Consider the following 17,383-nt stretch of genomic DNA (forward strand, 5'->3'; position numbering starts at 1 on the left):
GCCTATAGCTTCAAATATATAAAAATCATATTCAATTTTATGAATTTAGTATTTAGAGGAAAGTTATCATTATTGAAATTCATGAAAATATGATAAAACAGAACATTTCTGAGGAAGATTTTGTCGGCAAAAATTATTTTGTTATTAAAAAATAATGTGGTATTCGTTGGGATCGATGCCCTAACCCTAGCGCTAAGTGTAACCCTAACCACCTTAAACCTAACCCTAACTCTAGAATTAATCCCAACCCTAGCTTCAACCCTAACCCGTTCATCCCCAGCTCTAACCCTAGCCATAAAAATCCTGAGTATCATTTTCCTACGCTATACAGCTCATGACAAATAGCGGCATTTAAATCATGTTTGTGATATGACTCTTGACTAAATGGACTTCATGTATTTCTCGGAAAGATGCGAATGTTGTGTCACAAAAGTGTATTTTTGAGGTATAATGGGTCTTTGCTACATGTTTTTGTTAACCAAAAAATGTATATTTTACGCAAACTTTGAGGATAAATTTTCAAGAAAAAAAATGGAGCGAAGACCCACTCATATCGAAAAAGTGTGTTATAGTATGAGAAAATGATCCTTTTTGCCCTCTTTTAGTGTGTGTATACTACTTCATAGGCAAATAATTTCAATCTTTGTGAGATTTCTGCAGATTGTGGAGATTACATAAAGTATACTTTAATGTTAGATGAAATATCAAAAAGAATTTTGTTATAATTGAAATTTAATTTTTCAACCTTCAAGTTTGTCGCACTATAGTCATTTCGCTCGCCTTGTTCGCCCATCTTCTTTACTTCCCTACTGAAAATTAAAAAAAAAATCTTACTCTGGCCAATAACTAATCCAGATATTTGGTTCAAAGGGCAAGGTGGGTATTCCAGTTCAAAATTTCACTCAAATTAAAATCTTATCCTCATAGATTTACAGAGTGTCTATAATTTTAATCTGATATGTTTAGAATATAATAAAGTTGAATTCCATTTAGGCTTTGGGCTTTAAAACAAAAACAATATTATAATGCATGGAGCGAACTATTCGTATTTACAATGTTGCGGGATATCCAATATTAAAAATAGCAAACTATCGCGTTTTGATTATCATGGTTTAGCAATCGAGATTAAATATGTTTTCAATCAATCACATTTGTCCTAAACCTTATCCTTTGACCTTGATGTTGGTAATTGATAATTATGCATTGATTTTTAGGTGTGGATAGCCTATCATAAATATGCATTGATTTTTAGGTGTGGATAGCCTATCATAACTATGCATTGATTTGTAGGTGTGGGTGGCCTATCATTATCTTCATTTCAATTCATCTGTGGGTGAATCAAGATTAGTAATTTTGAACTCATTATGTCTTCAACTTGACCTTAGGAATGATTTCCTAGAATCCGTCTTGACTATACCGTTAAGATTTGGGTAAATTTAGGACTTCTTCGCGGTGGGCATGCTTTATCGGCTATAACTTTTTGTCCCCCTCTTTTGCGAAAGCGAGGGGGACATTAAATCTCATTCGTCGTGTCAGTCTTTACTTCTGTCACAAAAACTTTAATATACTGGTCATAACTTTTGAATGAGAAAAGGTAGGACTTTCATATTTGACATGTGCATTACCTGTGAGAAGCACTTTCTAAATATGTATGATTTTGGACCCCATGACCTTGACCTGAAAGTTTGACCTACTTTTCAATAATTTTCAATATTGGTCAAAACTTTTGAATGAGAAAAGATGGTTTGACATGTGCATTATCTGTGACAAGGCCTTTCCGAATGTTAATTCTTTTTTTTACCCCGTCACCTTTACCTCAAAGTTTTAACCTTAAATTCAGTACTTTAAAAAAAATTGATAATGGTAATTACTTTTCAGGCGCGGATCCAGGATATTTTTCCAAGGGGGGGGGGGGTCCACCCCAGTCAAAAGAAAAAAAACGTAAATTTCTTTACAAACGTAAAAAGACGGGACACACAGACAGTAACAATTTGCAATAAATAATTATATCCACCCCACTAAGACACTGAAAGCGGGGGTGGCGGTGATACAATTCTCTGAATTTGCTTTTTTTTTTTAAAATTATTTTATCGAAAGACTTTAACAATATGACTACGTCTATTATATTTCAGGTTTTCATTTGTTATCGTATTCTACTATTTTGTTTTTGACGTCAGTTTTAATTTTTTATCTCGATCGACCTTATCCTTCAACATTTGAATAAAACTAATTTATCGTAAAAATTCGTAAGAGTAACTGTAAAACAAAAGTCCACGTATAGCTCAATAAAGGCTCAGAAGTCTTCGACACGGAAGTTTCGCTTGTAATCATAACCTTTATACATTTACGAAGTTCTATAGATAAAAGGTTTACATGTGGAGTAACTGTAAAATAAACGATTTTTATATAGAGAGTAATTGTAAAATAAAAGATTTTCTTGTAGAGAGTAATTGTAAAATAAAAGACTTTCTTGTAAAGTAACTGTAAAATAAACGATTTTCATGTAGAGAGTAACTGTAAAATAAAAGTTGTACATGTAGAGTAACTGTAAAATAAACGATATTCCTGTATAGTAACTGTAAAATAAAAGACTTTCATGTAGAGAGTCACTAGAATAAAAGATTTTCTTGTAGAAGGTAATTGTAAAATTAAAAAAAACTTCGTGAAAAGTCACTGTAAATTAAACGATTTTCGCTCAAAGTAACTGTAAAATAAACGATTTTCGTGTACAGTAACTGTAAAATAAAAGGTTTACACAAGTAGAGTAACTGTAAAATAAAAGGTTTACACAATTAAGTAGAGTAAACTGTAAAATAAAGGGTGTACATGTAGAGTAACTCTAAAATAAAAGGTGTACATGTAGAGTAACTGTAAAATAAAAGATTTTCTTGTAGAGAGTAGTTGTAAAATAAAAAAAAAACTTATGTGTAAAGGAACTGTAAATTAAACGATTTTCGTGTACAGTAACTGTAAAACAAAAGGTTTACTCAAGTAGAGTAACTGTAAAATAAAAGGTTTACATGTATATAGAGTAACTGTAAAATAAATGGTTTACACAAGTAGAGTAACTGTAAAATAAAAGGTTTACACAATTAAGTAGAGTAACTGTAAAATAAAGGGTGTACATGTAGAGTAACTGTAAAATAAAAGGTTTACACAAGTAGAGTAACTGTAAAATAAAAGGTTTACACAATTGAGTAGAGTAACTGTAAAATAAAAGGTTTACACAATTGAGTAGAGTAACTGTAAAATACTAATAGTAAAAGGTTTACTTACTTCACCTATTCGTAACTCTTGGGAATAAATTATTCACGTGTGTCTCATTTTCACCTTTGTAAAGTTCAGCAATTTCTACCGCATTGACCCTAAAAATTTAAAGAATGGCAACGAAACACTTACATCCTGGACCTCGATTTAATTATTTCAATAAATATCCTATGTAGACAATGGCTTTGATGAATGTCACAATTAATGCATACAATAATAATGTAAGGTAATATCAAGAAAAACTAATGTTGAGCAAAACATGACGAGAAAGGGATCGACTTTAGTAGGAGACTTTGAAAAAGTTCACGTTTAAGAGGGTCGTTCAGTCGAGTAAGCGTTGTACAATTATCTTCTAAGTTCCATTTCTACATAAAGAAGTGCAGTGCACGGCGTCGAATTCTACATATATGAATAAAGACTTAATACAAGGGAAAAAAATCATAATTATCATACATTTTTTTAATTATTATTATCACATAGAAAAGTAGATGTTACAGGGGGGGGGGGATAAGAAAAGAAATGGTAGAAATATGACCCCATTGTGATTTATATACCCATCAGAAATACAGGATATGGAAAGAGGGGTGGTGCCATTTTTATTATTTTGTCAAGTAGCGAATCCAGGTTATTTCCTCTTAAAGGACTCTCTATACATTGGACACTAAATAGATCTTTGGTATTTTAGGCAATATGAGTGATGTGACATTATATTTAAAAAAAAAAATAAATTGAAAATCTATATTTTTAGAATTCAAGCATTCTTAACATTTTATTAGGCCGATGTGCATGCATCCGGGGGTGTCCCCCTTTTCTACAAGAAAAATCCTTAGCTGTTAATTTAGTATGGAAATTTTCATTTAAAGGCTGATCCTATATTATTATTTGTGTTGAAAGAGAGAGAGTGAGGACCCCCCCCCCTCTAAAAAAAGAAAGAAGGAAGGAAGGAAAGTCAACGAAATAGATTTTGTGATGTGACGTCATTTGTGCTTTTTTCGCTTGTCAAAGTTTTTTTTTTTTTTTTTTTCAGGCACCTTTTCTTTTGCCCCCCCCCCCCTTTCTCCAACACACATAAATTGGAAAAAAGTTGATGTATGCTTATGCCTTTGATGTGAATTGCCCAATGTGAAAGATAAATTAATTAAACACATTATCAGCATGTACCCCTTTTTTTAAAAAGTATAAGCAACAGTAATCCCTATTCATCAATTAGAACACTTTTCCTGGGGGTAAATGGCTGTATGGCACTCTATGCTGAAAATGAAATATTTACACTCTCGTTTGATACATGTTTCTTTATGTTCAAAAAACATTTTTCATGAGTGTATAGAAGAATTCACGATATTTATTACCAGAGACACAAATAACGTGTCAGTTATTTATGTCTATGAGGTACGTTTGGGAGTGTAAGATAATGAATGCATTTTTGCTTATTAGTTCTTTTCAATTAAATGTAATTTAAAAAAAAAAAAAGACAATTAATGGAATAATAGCTCTACATGCCTGAGAAAAATGTCTTTACCATGTTGATGATATTTTGACAAAAAAAAGGTGCGTGTTTGGAACATCAACGTCCTTCGCTTTCTACAACGACAGCAGAACTTCAGCACAGACACGTCTCTTGATATTTTACATTTGAAAATAAACAAAACAATTTCCCTATTCTAATAAAATAAAAAAATAGATGTGCATTGATGTGAGCAAGATGAAAAAAAAAAAATGAGTGAAATGGTATATTTAAAATAGATCTATTGTGTTCACAAAATCTCTTGCACACATATAATCTTTTCTTTTCTTTTCTTTTTTTTTTTTTGGACTGTTTTTAACATCAAAAGTAAATAAAAATCATTTGATGTCTTTGTGTGTACCACCTGAAATGGGTTGTGAGTATATTCTTTGATGTGCAGAAAAGATATGCAATCAATATATTTACCACTAAAAGTGTTATAAAGTATCACGTGATCTTTCAGGAATGTCAACAATGTTATGGGCGTAATCGCATGTCAATCACACACGGGAACGGACGAGTCCATTTTATGAGGGGAGGGGAGCTCAATGAGCGAATAATATTTCAAATGATTTCGTCCTTTGAAGTTCTGATTGATGACTGCTGCTTAAATTATGTAAATTTGAGTATTTTCTTTTTGTATAATGAATTAATTCTTTTGCAAGTCTGGAAAATTAGACATGTTTATATTTAGGTCAACTAACCTGACTGCGGAATGTTACCCCTAGATAATACAGACGTCCAATACCCGAATATTGAATTTAGAGGAGTCCTAGTGCAGGTTAAGAGATTTTTCGGGTAAGTTTTGACGCCTGTTTTTACCTTTTGATTACTATCAAGTGTTTGATGACATATTTAGTTGTATTTCACCCCTCCTTCAAACCCTGGACATCGACAAACGTAGATCCGTTAAATTTCTCGCTTGGTATTCATAAGAAAACCTCGGAAGGCTAAACAACATGGCGGCGCAATTGTCAATATCGTGTAGAACTGTGTAGCAAAAATCTCTTTTATTTCGTGAGGACTGTATTCTGAGAGAGTGTCAGTTGATTTTTGTCAGTGTGGACTCTGTTGTGATGAATATTTTGTAGGCAACAGGTGCCCGTCTGGTGAAACATATTGGAAAGGTAAGAGACTCGTGTTGTGTCACGACGCCTGGTCGCTCACGTTTATGCCGGGGCCATTACAGGCGAACATCCCTCACTTCCTCGACAATGACAGCTCAGTTCGGTCAATTCCTTTGCAATTTAGGGGCAGATTGATGTGAAAGTAGTCTTTAAAATATTTAGCTTTGTTTCCTTTTCTTTCAGAATTGGTCACCGGCCTAATTCATTCACAATGTGATTGTGTTTGGGTATTTTTTCTTCTCCCTGTGTGGTTTGGAATATTAAGTGAAGGATTTATTTCTGTAATTGGATGTATATGCATCAGCTAGATTTAACGGGAAAGGAGTACACATGGTAAAGCTTCCATATGATTTCCCGAAAAGAGGACCTCACGTCGGGCCGCAGGCCTCTGGTCATCAGCGGCCCGAATCGGCAGATGCTACACGATCTGAGAGAAAGTCTCAGTCACATTCGCGGTTCTCAGTCTGACCAATCAGATCCACTCCCGAATCGCCCAGAATTATCCCAGAGCACACCAAACTTGGTAGAAAGCAAGTCCAGTTTCTCTAGAGATGGCTACAACAGAAAAGCTCTGGCTCAGATTCGCAGTAAACTGCGGCCGTTCCAGACAGACAGGAATGACGATGGGATGTCTAACAGTACAGGAGCCTCCTCCCAGGCCAGCGAGGAGGGGGAGTCTAAAGGGGCGAGCCTAGAAGAAACAACTCAGGTCAGTTACAACTTAAGTGACAGCCCTGATGGTTGACCACATATTAGTGTTAAGACCAGTCCATGTTGATTTAGACAACATCATCCTGAATAAATTTACCCCACAATATTAGATCCATATCATGTTCACATTGCGTTCCTTAATATTGTGGTGTAGCTTTATTCAGAATGGTCCATTGTGGGTTAAGTTCATGTACAAGGTACCCTGTGTGGTAATGATGTGAGTTAACCATGCTTACCTGATTTAATGCTTGAATTTAACTTTTAAGTGTGGACGGGCCTTAAAAGGTTTCTCACATATAATTGTGCAATGGTGAAAATGTTTATGTAAAAATATCATCTTCAGTTACCAAACATTATAGCATTTTACAGACTTTTTCCCATAAATGCTGGTCAGTTTTCTCAAAATGTCACTGACATAGGTTCTTCTCTGGGTTACTATGGTTAAGACCATTTCTAATTGAAAACCAAAGATGTATTTTACAAGAAAACAAAGTTTTGATGGATTCATAGAAATCGATGGAAAAATTCCGAAAGTCTGACATCAATTTAGAAGCAACCATTGATCAGTGTAATTGATCATCATTTGCAAATTGTTGATTGTATAAATCATGATAAATATATAATATATATATATATATCACAGTGATTGTATAAATAAATAATATATATATCACAGTTGTAATCGAGAGTAATGGATGTGATGCCAATGGATGAGTGTGATTTTTTCCCTTTAAAGATTTTTTAATTTGTATTAATTAAATGTTATATTTTTTTTTTGCTCCACAGTTTGGCAAAAATTTAAATCTATATGGTTTTCATGCTTGGGTTTAAACATTTTAAGAAATTCCTGAAATTAAAACTGCTGTTTTTCTCCTTTGAACTTTCAGTTATTTTTAAAAACTTGTTGAAAGTGGCTCAATCCAGTATTTTTGCAATTTGCTGTGCTCAGGTGAAACTAAACGTTAGGAATTTTTGAAATTTAATAGAAAAGTCATGAGTAGGTCCCAGAAAAAAATGTATTGCTGTTTTAATGTCATAGCATATTGGAAAGTTTGTTTTAGAGTAAAGACCTTGTTGTCCAGAGAGAGAGAGAGAGAGAGAGAGAGAGAGAGAGAAGGGTGATTCATACATTAGGCGAAACTGAACATGATGCAATATTTGCCAATACATGTTGATGCACATGAGTTAAGGAGAGTAGTAAGTTTGTAGACAATGAATGTGTCTGGTTCTAGGTGTTAATTTAAACATATCTCATCTAAATACCTTGTGAATAACCTATATTTTTAGGTGATTACACACCTTCACCTACCTTGACCTGATTTTGTCACTGTGACCTGAGTGAAAGAATGTTTTGTTATCTAAAAAAAAGAATTGTTTAACAGCAAAAAAACAAAAAACAAAACAAACAAACAAACAAAAGAACATAATGTAAAATTTCATATTGTGATCTTCTTCAGAATTACTATGTAATGAATTTAGGGTAAGGCTTTTTTAATTTAACTAAGTGCCTCAATGTTGTCACCATTCATGAATTGACAGAGGTTTCGGAGTAATATGTTCTTTCACAGGATGAAGAGATGTTCCAGGGTAATGGCCTCTTCTACAGGTTTTAGAGGGATTTCTCTTTTACAGGGTTAGAGAGTCTGGTCCTAAGTAACGGAAGCCTCTTACGAGATAAATCTCAGAGATGCTCTGCGTAGCACAGTGGTTAAAGCATTCTGTTGTAGAGTTGCAGTGTAAAGAGTTGATCCTTACATCACAGGTACAAATCATGCTGTAGGATGTTGATTTCCGTCCTTCGGATAAGTCTGTGATAAACTGAGGTCCCAGGTCTCAGTTCCCTCATGGCTCAATGGCCAAAAGTGCAGAGTACAGGTCTAAATTTACAGCTTTCTGCTGGCAAATGGTGACATTTTAACTTGTCAAAGAGTGAAAAATTCTGGAAGGAAGATAAACTTGATAAAGTATCCAGCAAGTGACCAGTCAAGATAAGAGAATATCCTCAGTAATAGAATCCATTCACAGGATTAAGAGAGGGCCCAGAGTAATCAGCCTCCTTCATTCAAAAGTATATGGTCCCCCTATATTGACCCCATTTTTATTTTATATTTAAATTGTATGTTTATATACATAAATTTTCATCCATGTTTAGCATGGATGAGTAATTTGAGAGGTTCTATAAACCATTAAAGGGTATAAGTTCACCCCATCAGTTTGGTAGCAAAATATTTTACATTCTTCCACGTCTTATTGTCAGCTATATAGTGAAGGACATTCAATTTCATATTTTATGAATAAAACACAAAATATATTGTTGTACATGTTGTAAGATGTAAAACAATTATCTACTTGAAAGCAGGACTTTGAGACAATATTCATTCATAACAAACATATCAGATGGATTTGTTTTAACTTGGAGCCACAACCAACATTACTGATATATATTATCACAATTCAATTGATCTACATTCTTTCATATTTGTATTTATCCTTATATTTTAGTATAAATATGGCATGTGATGTAATAGTTTCTATAGAAAAACACCCACCTGTGTTTAAATGGCAGATATTTGATAACATGGCCATTGTATAATTTATAGATTGATTGCTTTGAATTTATATTTTCTCCTTCCTGAATTTTAGATTTAATATGATAGAATTAAATAGATTTTGAGGATGCACAGAAATTTTTGCTGGTTCACAATTTCTTCTGAATCAAAAGTTATTGAAGATTTGGTAGTTTTCAAAATGGAGATGTGCTTATAAAAGTCTCTGAGTACTGTTTATAAATGTTTGCAAAAAATTGAAAAAAGTTTAATTTGTTGACAAAAAGTCCTTCATAATACTGTAAATCATCAAATTTTTGCAACACCTTATTTTCGCTAGATAGGTATTTCATAATTTATAAGTGGGAAGAAATTTTCACGAATTCTAGTTATTGTGCTGTATATGTAATCTATACTAAAAAAAAATTCCTGTGAATGACATTTTTGCGAGCAGACCATCTTGCATAATTACATGAAAATAAAGTTCTTGTGATTAAATAAAAAATGAATTACAGTATATAGCTGACACATGATGAAGTATGGGAAGGATATATACGAAGGGGAAAATACAGAGAGATTAAACCCCGGAAAAACTTGTGTGAATTACCAGAAGTGGTGCTGCATTGTATCTTAAATCTTACGTAATTATCAATATACACATTACTAGATCCCAATTGTAACTTCCTACTGAGCAAATAGGAAATTCAAATGATGGGAATTCAGTTGGTGAAAAGTGGAATAAACTAATTTTCTCTTTAACTCAATTTCCGTCTTAAAACAATTGTGTATTCACTTCACTGGAAATCTGGAAGCCAACAGTGTTGGAAGGGGGGTTGGGGCAGTTAATAGTAGCCTAAGCTGTTACTGTGTTATTATTTTTTTTTGTGGGGGAAAATTTTTGTAGATTGCTAAAGATGTATAGATTTGTAGCAGGGGTGTGCAATTAGCATCGCCCGACGCCCGGGGCTACCATTTTTTGGGGTCGGGCTAGTTGTTCTCTGCATGCAGGTAGCCCCTTGGGCTAGTAAAAATTAAAAATACCAATGTTATAAATGAAAATCACTACCGGTATTTTCACTTATTTTTTGCTATTAAAGTCCCAACCAATGAAAAATTTCCAGGCAGAATGCTCCTATTGTTCGTACTAAATCTCCATAAACTTGTCCATTATGCAGCTTATTTACTTCCAAAAACGATCGTTTTTTTCGTAATCCGAATTTCCTCCATTCATGTGTTTATGGTAAATTAAGGCAGATATCTATTATATACGATCACTCAGTCAACTGAAAGATAAGTATTATGTGATTTACGTGTACATAAAATATATTTCCAGTGTATTTAATAATTTAAGATAAAAAAAACGATTTCACTTCGTTTTATATGAGCTAGTGCAATATGCACAGAGAAAGGGAAAAAATAATTTATTTAAATTCATTTTATTTTCTATCATAATTATTAATTTATGCATGATTCAATTTTACTAGTGAGAATAAAACTTTAATTTTAAAAAGAATTACCTTAAACCCCTGACTTATTCAACAATAATTTATTTTTTCGTAGTTGTTACTTTTCCCACCTACATTTGGGCTAGTAACTTTTTACTTGGGGCAAGGAACTTTACTGCTGCCACTAGCCCATGGGCTAGTACTTGATTTTTTTAATTGCACACCCCTGTGTAGGGCCATAATATCATAGGCCAACGCTTCTTTATGAGACATAACTTACAGGGCTCAAAATAATTGGTGGCCCGCCGGTCTGGGACCAGTGAATTTTCAATCTGGGCTAGTGCATTGCAGAAGGCATGTGCCCTTTGGGTCAGCATTTTTTATGCATAACAAAATTCATTCAATGTCGGGCTAGTTAACTTGACAGGGTTGTGTGTCCCAACTTCTGCTGTTTCTTGTTTTGTTAAGTTGTACATCTAAGTATTAAAATATAAAAAAAATATTAATATTATGGTTTTGGGCCAGTCTTTTTAAAATATACTGGCCCAGTGGGACAGTGAAAGTACTAAGCTGACCAGTAAAAATTTAAGGCGATAGTCTGAGTGACCAGTAAAGAAAAATAATTATTTCTAACTCTGGCTTAATATCAATATTCGGTGTTGTTTTATCTTTCTGGAAATAAGGATTCCACATAATTAATGAATATTAAACACAAAACGCAGTGATTCTACAGTATTAAAGTAAATTTAAATTTAAACTTGGGAGATAACAGTCCTGATCCTAGCAGTCTAATTTAAATTTAGGATATCACAATTCGGATCTTAGTAGCCAAATAGATATTGATAGTTTGGACAAAAGTTATGAAGCATAATTGAAATCTGGAGAAGTATCAGCCTGATCAGAATCCAGTTCCTGAAGTATAATACTGCTTGGTAATGGTAGCAACATTCAGATTCTGTTTGTAGTTTGGAGAATCCAAATGCTATGATGGAAGCATCCATATTATAGACCACAGGTGTACCGTTTCAAATCGCAGTGGCTCAGAATGTCATCTCTGTAGAAAATATAAATTCTTTGATAAAAATTTATTACATATTCTTTATAAAACCAGGCAAAGGTTCTTGTGTGGTCAGTAGTTTCTTGGAAACATTAGGCCATATATAGCTATAGCTCTTCATGCCATAATATATCTTTATTTTTTCGTACTGTATCTTCACTGCATTATTGTATCTTCAAGTGCTGCATTGTTGTTGACCTGTCTTCATTTTACCAGACTGTTGTTGACCTATCATCACTGGAACAAACTGTTGTTGACCTGTTTTCACTTTACCAGACTGTTGCTGACCTTTCTTCATTGTTGACCTGTCTTCACTTAACCAGACTGTTGTTGACCTGTCTTCACTTTACCGGATTGTTGTTGACCTGTCTTCACTTTACCAGATTGTTGTTGACCTGTATTCACTTTACCAGATTGTTGTTGACCTGTTTTCACTTTACCAGATTGTTGTTGACTTGTCTTCACTTTACCAGATTGTTGTTGACCTGTCTTCACTGTACCAGATTGTTGTTGACCTGTTTTCACTTTACCAGATTGTTGTTGACCTGTTTTCACTTTACCAGATTGTTGTTGACCTGTTTTCACTTAACCAGATTGTTGTTGACCTGTTTTCACTTTACCAGATTGTTGTTGACCTGTTTTCACTTTACGAGATTGTTGATGACCTGTTTTCACTTTATCAGATTGTTGTTGACCTGTTTTCACTTTACCAGATTGTTGTTGACCTGTTTTCACTTAACCAGATTGTTGTTGACCTGTTTTCACTTTACCAGATTGTTGTTGACCTGTTTTCACTTTACGAGATTGTTGATGACTTGTTTTCACTTTATCAGATTGTTGTTGACCTGTCTTCACTTTACCAGATTGTTGTTGACTTGTCTTCACTTTACAATCTATTGTTGTTGACTTGTCTTCACTTTACCAGATTGTTGTTGACCTTCTGCACTTTATTAGATTGTTGTTGACTTGTTTTCACTTTACCAGATTGTTGTTGACCTGTTTTCACTTTATCAGATTGTTGTTGACCTGTCTTACGAGATTGTTGTTGACCTGTCTTCACTTTACCAGATTGTTGTTGACCTGTTTTCACTTTACGAGATTGTTGATGACCTGTATTCACTTTATCAGATTGTTGTTGACCTGTCTTCACTTTGCCAGATTGTTGTTGACTTGTCTTCACTTTACCATCTATTGTTGTTGACTTGTTTTCACTTTACCAGATTGTTGTTGATTTTTCTTCACTTTACCAGATTGTTGTTGACCTGTCTTCACTTAACCAGACTGTTGTTGACTTGTCTTCACTTTACCAGATTGTTGTTGACCTGTCTTCACTTTACCAGATTGTTGTTGACCTGTTTTCACTTTACGAGATTGTTGTTGACCTGTTTTCACTTTATCAGATTGTTGTTGACTTGTTTTCACTTTACCAGATTGTTGTTGACCTGTTTTCACTTTATCAGATTGGTTGTTATCCTGTCTCTAGTCTACCAGAATGTTGTTGATCTGTACCTGTATAACTGTATCCATTGGACCTTTTCTCTGTTTAACAGTCTACATTGTACCCATTCTACTTTAAAACTGTTTCCATTGGACCTGTATCCATAGGACCTTTTCTCTGTTAAACAGTCCTTTTTGTACCCATCTACTTTGTTTACTTGGAGCCTGTTTTATACACCTGTGTATTAAGTGTTTCCATTGAATTGCTCTCTATATGCACGGGGCATGAAATTCCTCATGTATATATCAGGACATAAGAGAATTCCTGAGTTTATTGTAAATAAAGAGTTCTGGCCTGAGGCCATTATGCTCCAGTACATACAAGTCTTGTGAACAATGCTGACATATATACCTCTACATAGAATGACTTACAGATTATTTCACTGATTAAGATCTGACACAGAAGAGTGTAAAGATAAAGGCGTATAATTAACTTCAAACTTTTATAAATGTTCTATAACTCTACATTTATATCCAGGACATAAATTTATGTTGTATACATGTTAATTGTGTGTATACTCTTGTGTGTGTTTCTTTTACCTTAGACTTATAATTATCTAAAAGCTGAAATATTATATATGCATCATTAATTTATTAATAGCATGGAAAATTATTTCTCTTTACTTTCTTGCTTTTCACATTAGAAACCGGCCCCTCCCCATTTTGGAGTCCAGACATTTGTTTAACTTGTTAGATTGGTCTTCATTTTTCTTAGCATAGAAAACATTTCCCTATCTTATTTTAATTTAGAATTTAAATTATTTTATTTTTTAAAATTAAGAATCTTGTATTATTTAATCCCCTAAGTAAGTGGCAGTGATTGTCATATCCTTACTCAAGGAGACAATGACAGAAAATAGTAAAAAGAAGTTTGGTTTGTGTGGAGAAAAATGAGGACTTAATTGATCAATTTACTGGTTTTATTGTGGAGGGGATTCGATTAAAGAAAGGCTGCTCTTCTCAGATGACACTCGTGTCAGCTGTTGTGGATGACAGCTGTTACTGGGTCTGTACAGGGATAGGGTCTGACATCATTATGTTAGCTGATCTAGGTATCTTAGTGGTGGATCCAGACATACAGGGATAGGGTCTGACATCATTACGTTAGCTGATCTAGGTACCTTAGTGGTGGATCCAGACAATATACAGGGATAGGGTCTGACACTACGTTAGCTGATCTAGGTATCTTAGTGGTGGATCCAGACTCTATACAGGGATAGGGTATGACATCATTACGTTAGCTGATCTAGGTATCTTAGTGTTGGATCCAGACATTATACAGGGATAGGGTCTGACACCATTATGTTAGCTGATCTAGTTACCTTAGTGGTGGATCCAGACAGTTTATACTGAAACTTGAAAAAAAAAAAATTAAAAGTTGCATTAAAAAATTATTTTCTTGATCATTAGATAAGTTTTTGTTTCTAGCTAAATATCAGCTAGTTGTGTTATTAGTAAGAAGGCAGTTCACTTTGAAGGCTGGTTGAGAACTTATGGTTGTGTTGTGTTGCAATAAGAAGACAGTCCAGTAGGCTGGTTGAAAGCTTAAATTACATGTATTGTACTTAAAAGACCTGATATTTCACCAACTGAAAAGAAAGACACCATTAACATAATTAAATTTTGATTTGTTTGATCTAGATATAATAATGATCAAAAGCACCTTTTAAAGATAAGATTTGATTAAACTGAAGTATGCTGCACTCTCACTGGTGACCTTGAAATGTCCTTAAAATTCCCTTTCTATGGTTACTTTAAACAAAACATGTATATGGTAAAAGGTAAACTGTTAAAAATAAGATAAATACATGTATATATACATTCAATAGGTGAGGATCTCACTTGACAACTCGTGTCCTTGACAAGGTCATGATGGCAATACGCAATGTTTCCACTTCAGTGTGATATCACAGGGCCCTCTTTTTTTCTCTCTCTCTCTCTCTCTCTTTCTCGCTCTCTCTCTATAATATATATATATATATATATATCCATTCTCAGACTCCATTTCATCATTCTACATTCTTGGAGTTTTTAATCTGATCCCCTGTTTTGATTTTTTCCCCTCCCCATCCTTATTTCCAGCAGAAAGCCTACGTAACATGACATCAATTGAATTGGATGCTTGCAGTTAGGAAATGATGATAAAAACAATGTTATGTAAGATTCTGCGTCACTGGCAGAGATTCAGACAGAAGTGAAAGACCCTGGGATTAAGTGTGTTCTTGGAGGTCATGTATAAACTAAAGAAATCAGGATATTGTCACTGCACCACCAAAAAAACCCCTCTGTCTTCAAAGTAATTAATGGTAAACATGGTAAATACGTATAAAAGAAGAAAAAGTATCAGTATGAGGATGGTGAAGGGTTTGTTCTTTTGTAGTGGTTACGGCTTTGGTTTATCACAGATATTGCTGTACTTAGAGAATGTGGGGAAAAACTCTGTCAGACATTGCTTGAGAATCCTGTAGACTATTGGGAATGTGTTGTGAACATGTGACAGTATACACATTCCAATATTATTGTGAACCTATTTTGATTATGATGTTCCTTAGGGTTATATTAAAATGAGTTAGGGTTAAAAATGGGTAAAAAAAAAAAGAAGAGGTTTGTGAAAACACATTTTATGTGGTAAAAATAAAGATATCGGAAGTTTTGTGACTTCACTGATTACTTTTTCACAAAAGTAGAGAATATTTTCAACATCTTGTTAGCAGTCCTGTGAATTAAGTGTTAATTGTTTACCATGTAATAATCGTTAGTATTAAGTACTATGGTATACTATAGCATTGCATTTTATCACATCCTTTATAAATTATGTTTATATCAGTGATTCGTACTTCAACACAATAATGTGTGTAAATATATCTAATGTGTGTCTTTTATCTTCTGTGTAATGTCTTAGGTGAATAAACAGGGAAAAAAGACCTTTAATCTAAGTTTACTAACTTTAAAATCGAATTTTAATTGTTATATATAATAAAAAGTAAAAGTCTAATTATTCACAAGTACCATATCAAATCTGGGTGATTCTGTGGTGAGAGCCTCATGCATATTCAGCACCTTCCAAGTTATGAACAGAAATGGTGTTCTGTCATTTGCCCTTGTTTGCTTGGTAATGAAATAATTCACTGGGTCAAACAAGCCGATTAGAGAAGGTAAAGTCTATGTGAATAATAGCACAGGTATGTTTTATCACCTGACGGAGAGCTAACAGTAGCTTTCTGTGGAACTACGTATCTTGAACATTCCGTGTTAATATTCTGGTGGACGCTGATATTTAAAAGAGGAGAATTCTCTTTGAAAGGAATGCAGGGATTGTGGTTATAAAACATGCCATGACACTCGTTGTGATGTGCATTCAGGTGTGAGAAGAACCTAAACCTTACCTGGGCGGCCATATTGGTTTCATTTACACACTGGAAAACATAGGATGAACCTAAATTCTTCAGTGAGAAAGATTTTTGAAAATGGAATCTAATGGTGATTTAGAGAAATAAGCCCGCAGGTCAAAGTTTGTTTTTCTTGTGGATTTTTTTCTTTTCTTTGATGATACCTTGGAAGTTTTAACATGACAGACAGAACGGGACTCCGTAAACGTTACTTCAGGCCGAGCGACAGTTCTCTAGTGTCCGAGGTAATGTACGTCCGTATTACAGGGCTTCGTTACTTATTAAATGACTGGGCATTTAGGTAAAAAAAAAAATGTCCTCCTTTGTAATGCTTTTAAGTTTTTATTTAAATATTGAGATTTAAAACTACAGCCTTGAGGTGATCTTTAGATATACAGGAGTTTAAAAAAAGAGGTATTCTTTTGTGTTCAATGAATGTGGTATTAATGTTAGCATTGATCTGGGGCGATAGCATGTCTGAATTCTATGGACTCATTCAGTAGGTTTTCTCTCTCTTGGCTCACATGTGTTCATTAATTCACTCATAGGCCAGACATGTAAACTTTAGTTACTGGATGAACATGCTTAAGAAACTGCAGGGACCTTTTTTTGTCAGTTTCTTGCTGGGAAAGTGATTATTATTTTTGTTGAATTTTTTTCATTTAAATGATGAAGTTTTTTTTAACATTTTATGAAAGTTTGTATAAAATAATGACACCTCCCTCTAAATGTCAGAATTTAAAAAAATCCGTAGCAGTGGCACCTTCCCAGGCTGTTGTCTAGCTGTAAATTATAAAGCTGGGCTGTGATGAAGTGAATTAATAATTTGTCAGTGTTGGG

General features: G+C 33.9%; 1 protein-coding gene across 3 annotated transcripts in view; it reads left to right on the top strand.

Moving 5' to 3' along the window:
• Positions 1 to 5,450: 5,450 nt before the first annotated feature.
• LOC133185176 (serine/threonine-protein kinase LATS1-like) overlaps positions 5,451 to 17,383 on the top strand; it is a 37,276-nt gene continuing 25,343 nt past the window's right edge. Inside the window, exons 1-2 of one of the 3 annotated variants that reach the window (XM_061320239.1) lie at positions 5,451 to 5,569; positions 6,082 to 6,607. In XM_061320239.1, coding sequence (XP_061176223.1) covers positions 6,245 to 6,607 — 363 coding nt within the window. In that variant the 5' untranslated portion in view covers positions 5,451 to 5,569; positions 6,082 to 6,244. Of the gene's footprint in view, positions 5,570 to 5,648; positions 5,899 to 6,081; positions 6,608 to 16,640; positions 16,789 to 17,383 lie in introns of those variants that run through there. The other 2 variants (XM_061320240.1, XM_061320241.1) reach the window with 2 other exon arrangements.

Source organism: Saccostrea echinata, unplaced genomic scaffold (genome assembly GCF_033153115.1).
Source record: "Saccostrea echinata isolate AGI-Se365-2 ecotype Australia unplaced genomic scaffold, CSIRO_AGI_Sech_v1 ptg000012l, whole genome shotgun sequence".
NCBI classification, from domain to species: domain Eukaryota; kingdom Metazoa; phylum Mollusca; class Bivalvia; order Ostreida; family Ostreidae; genus Saccostrea; species Saccostrea echinata.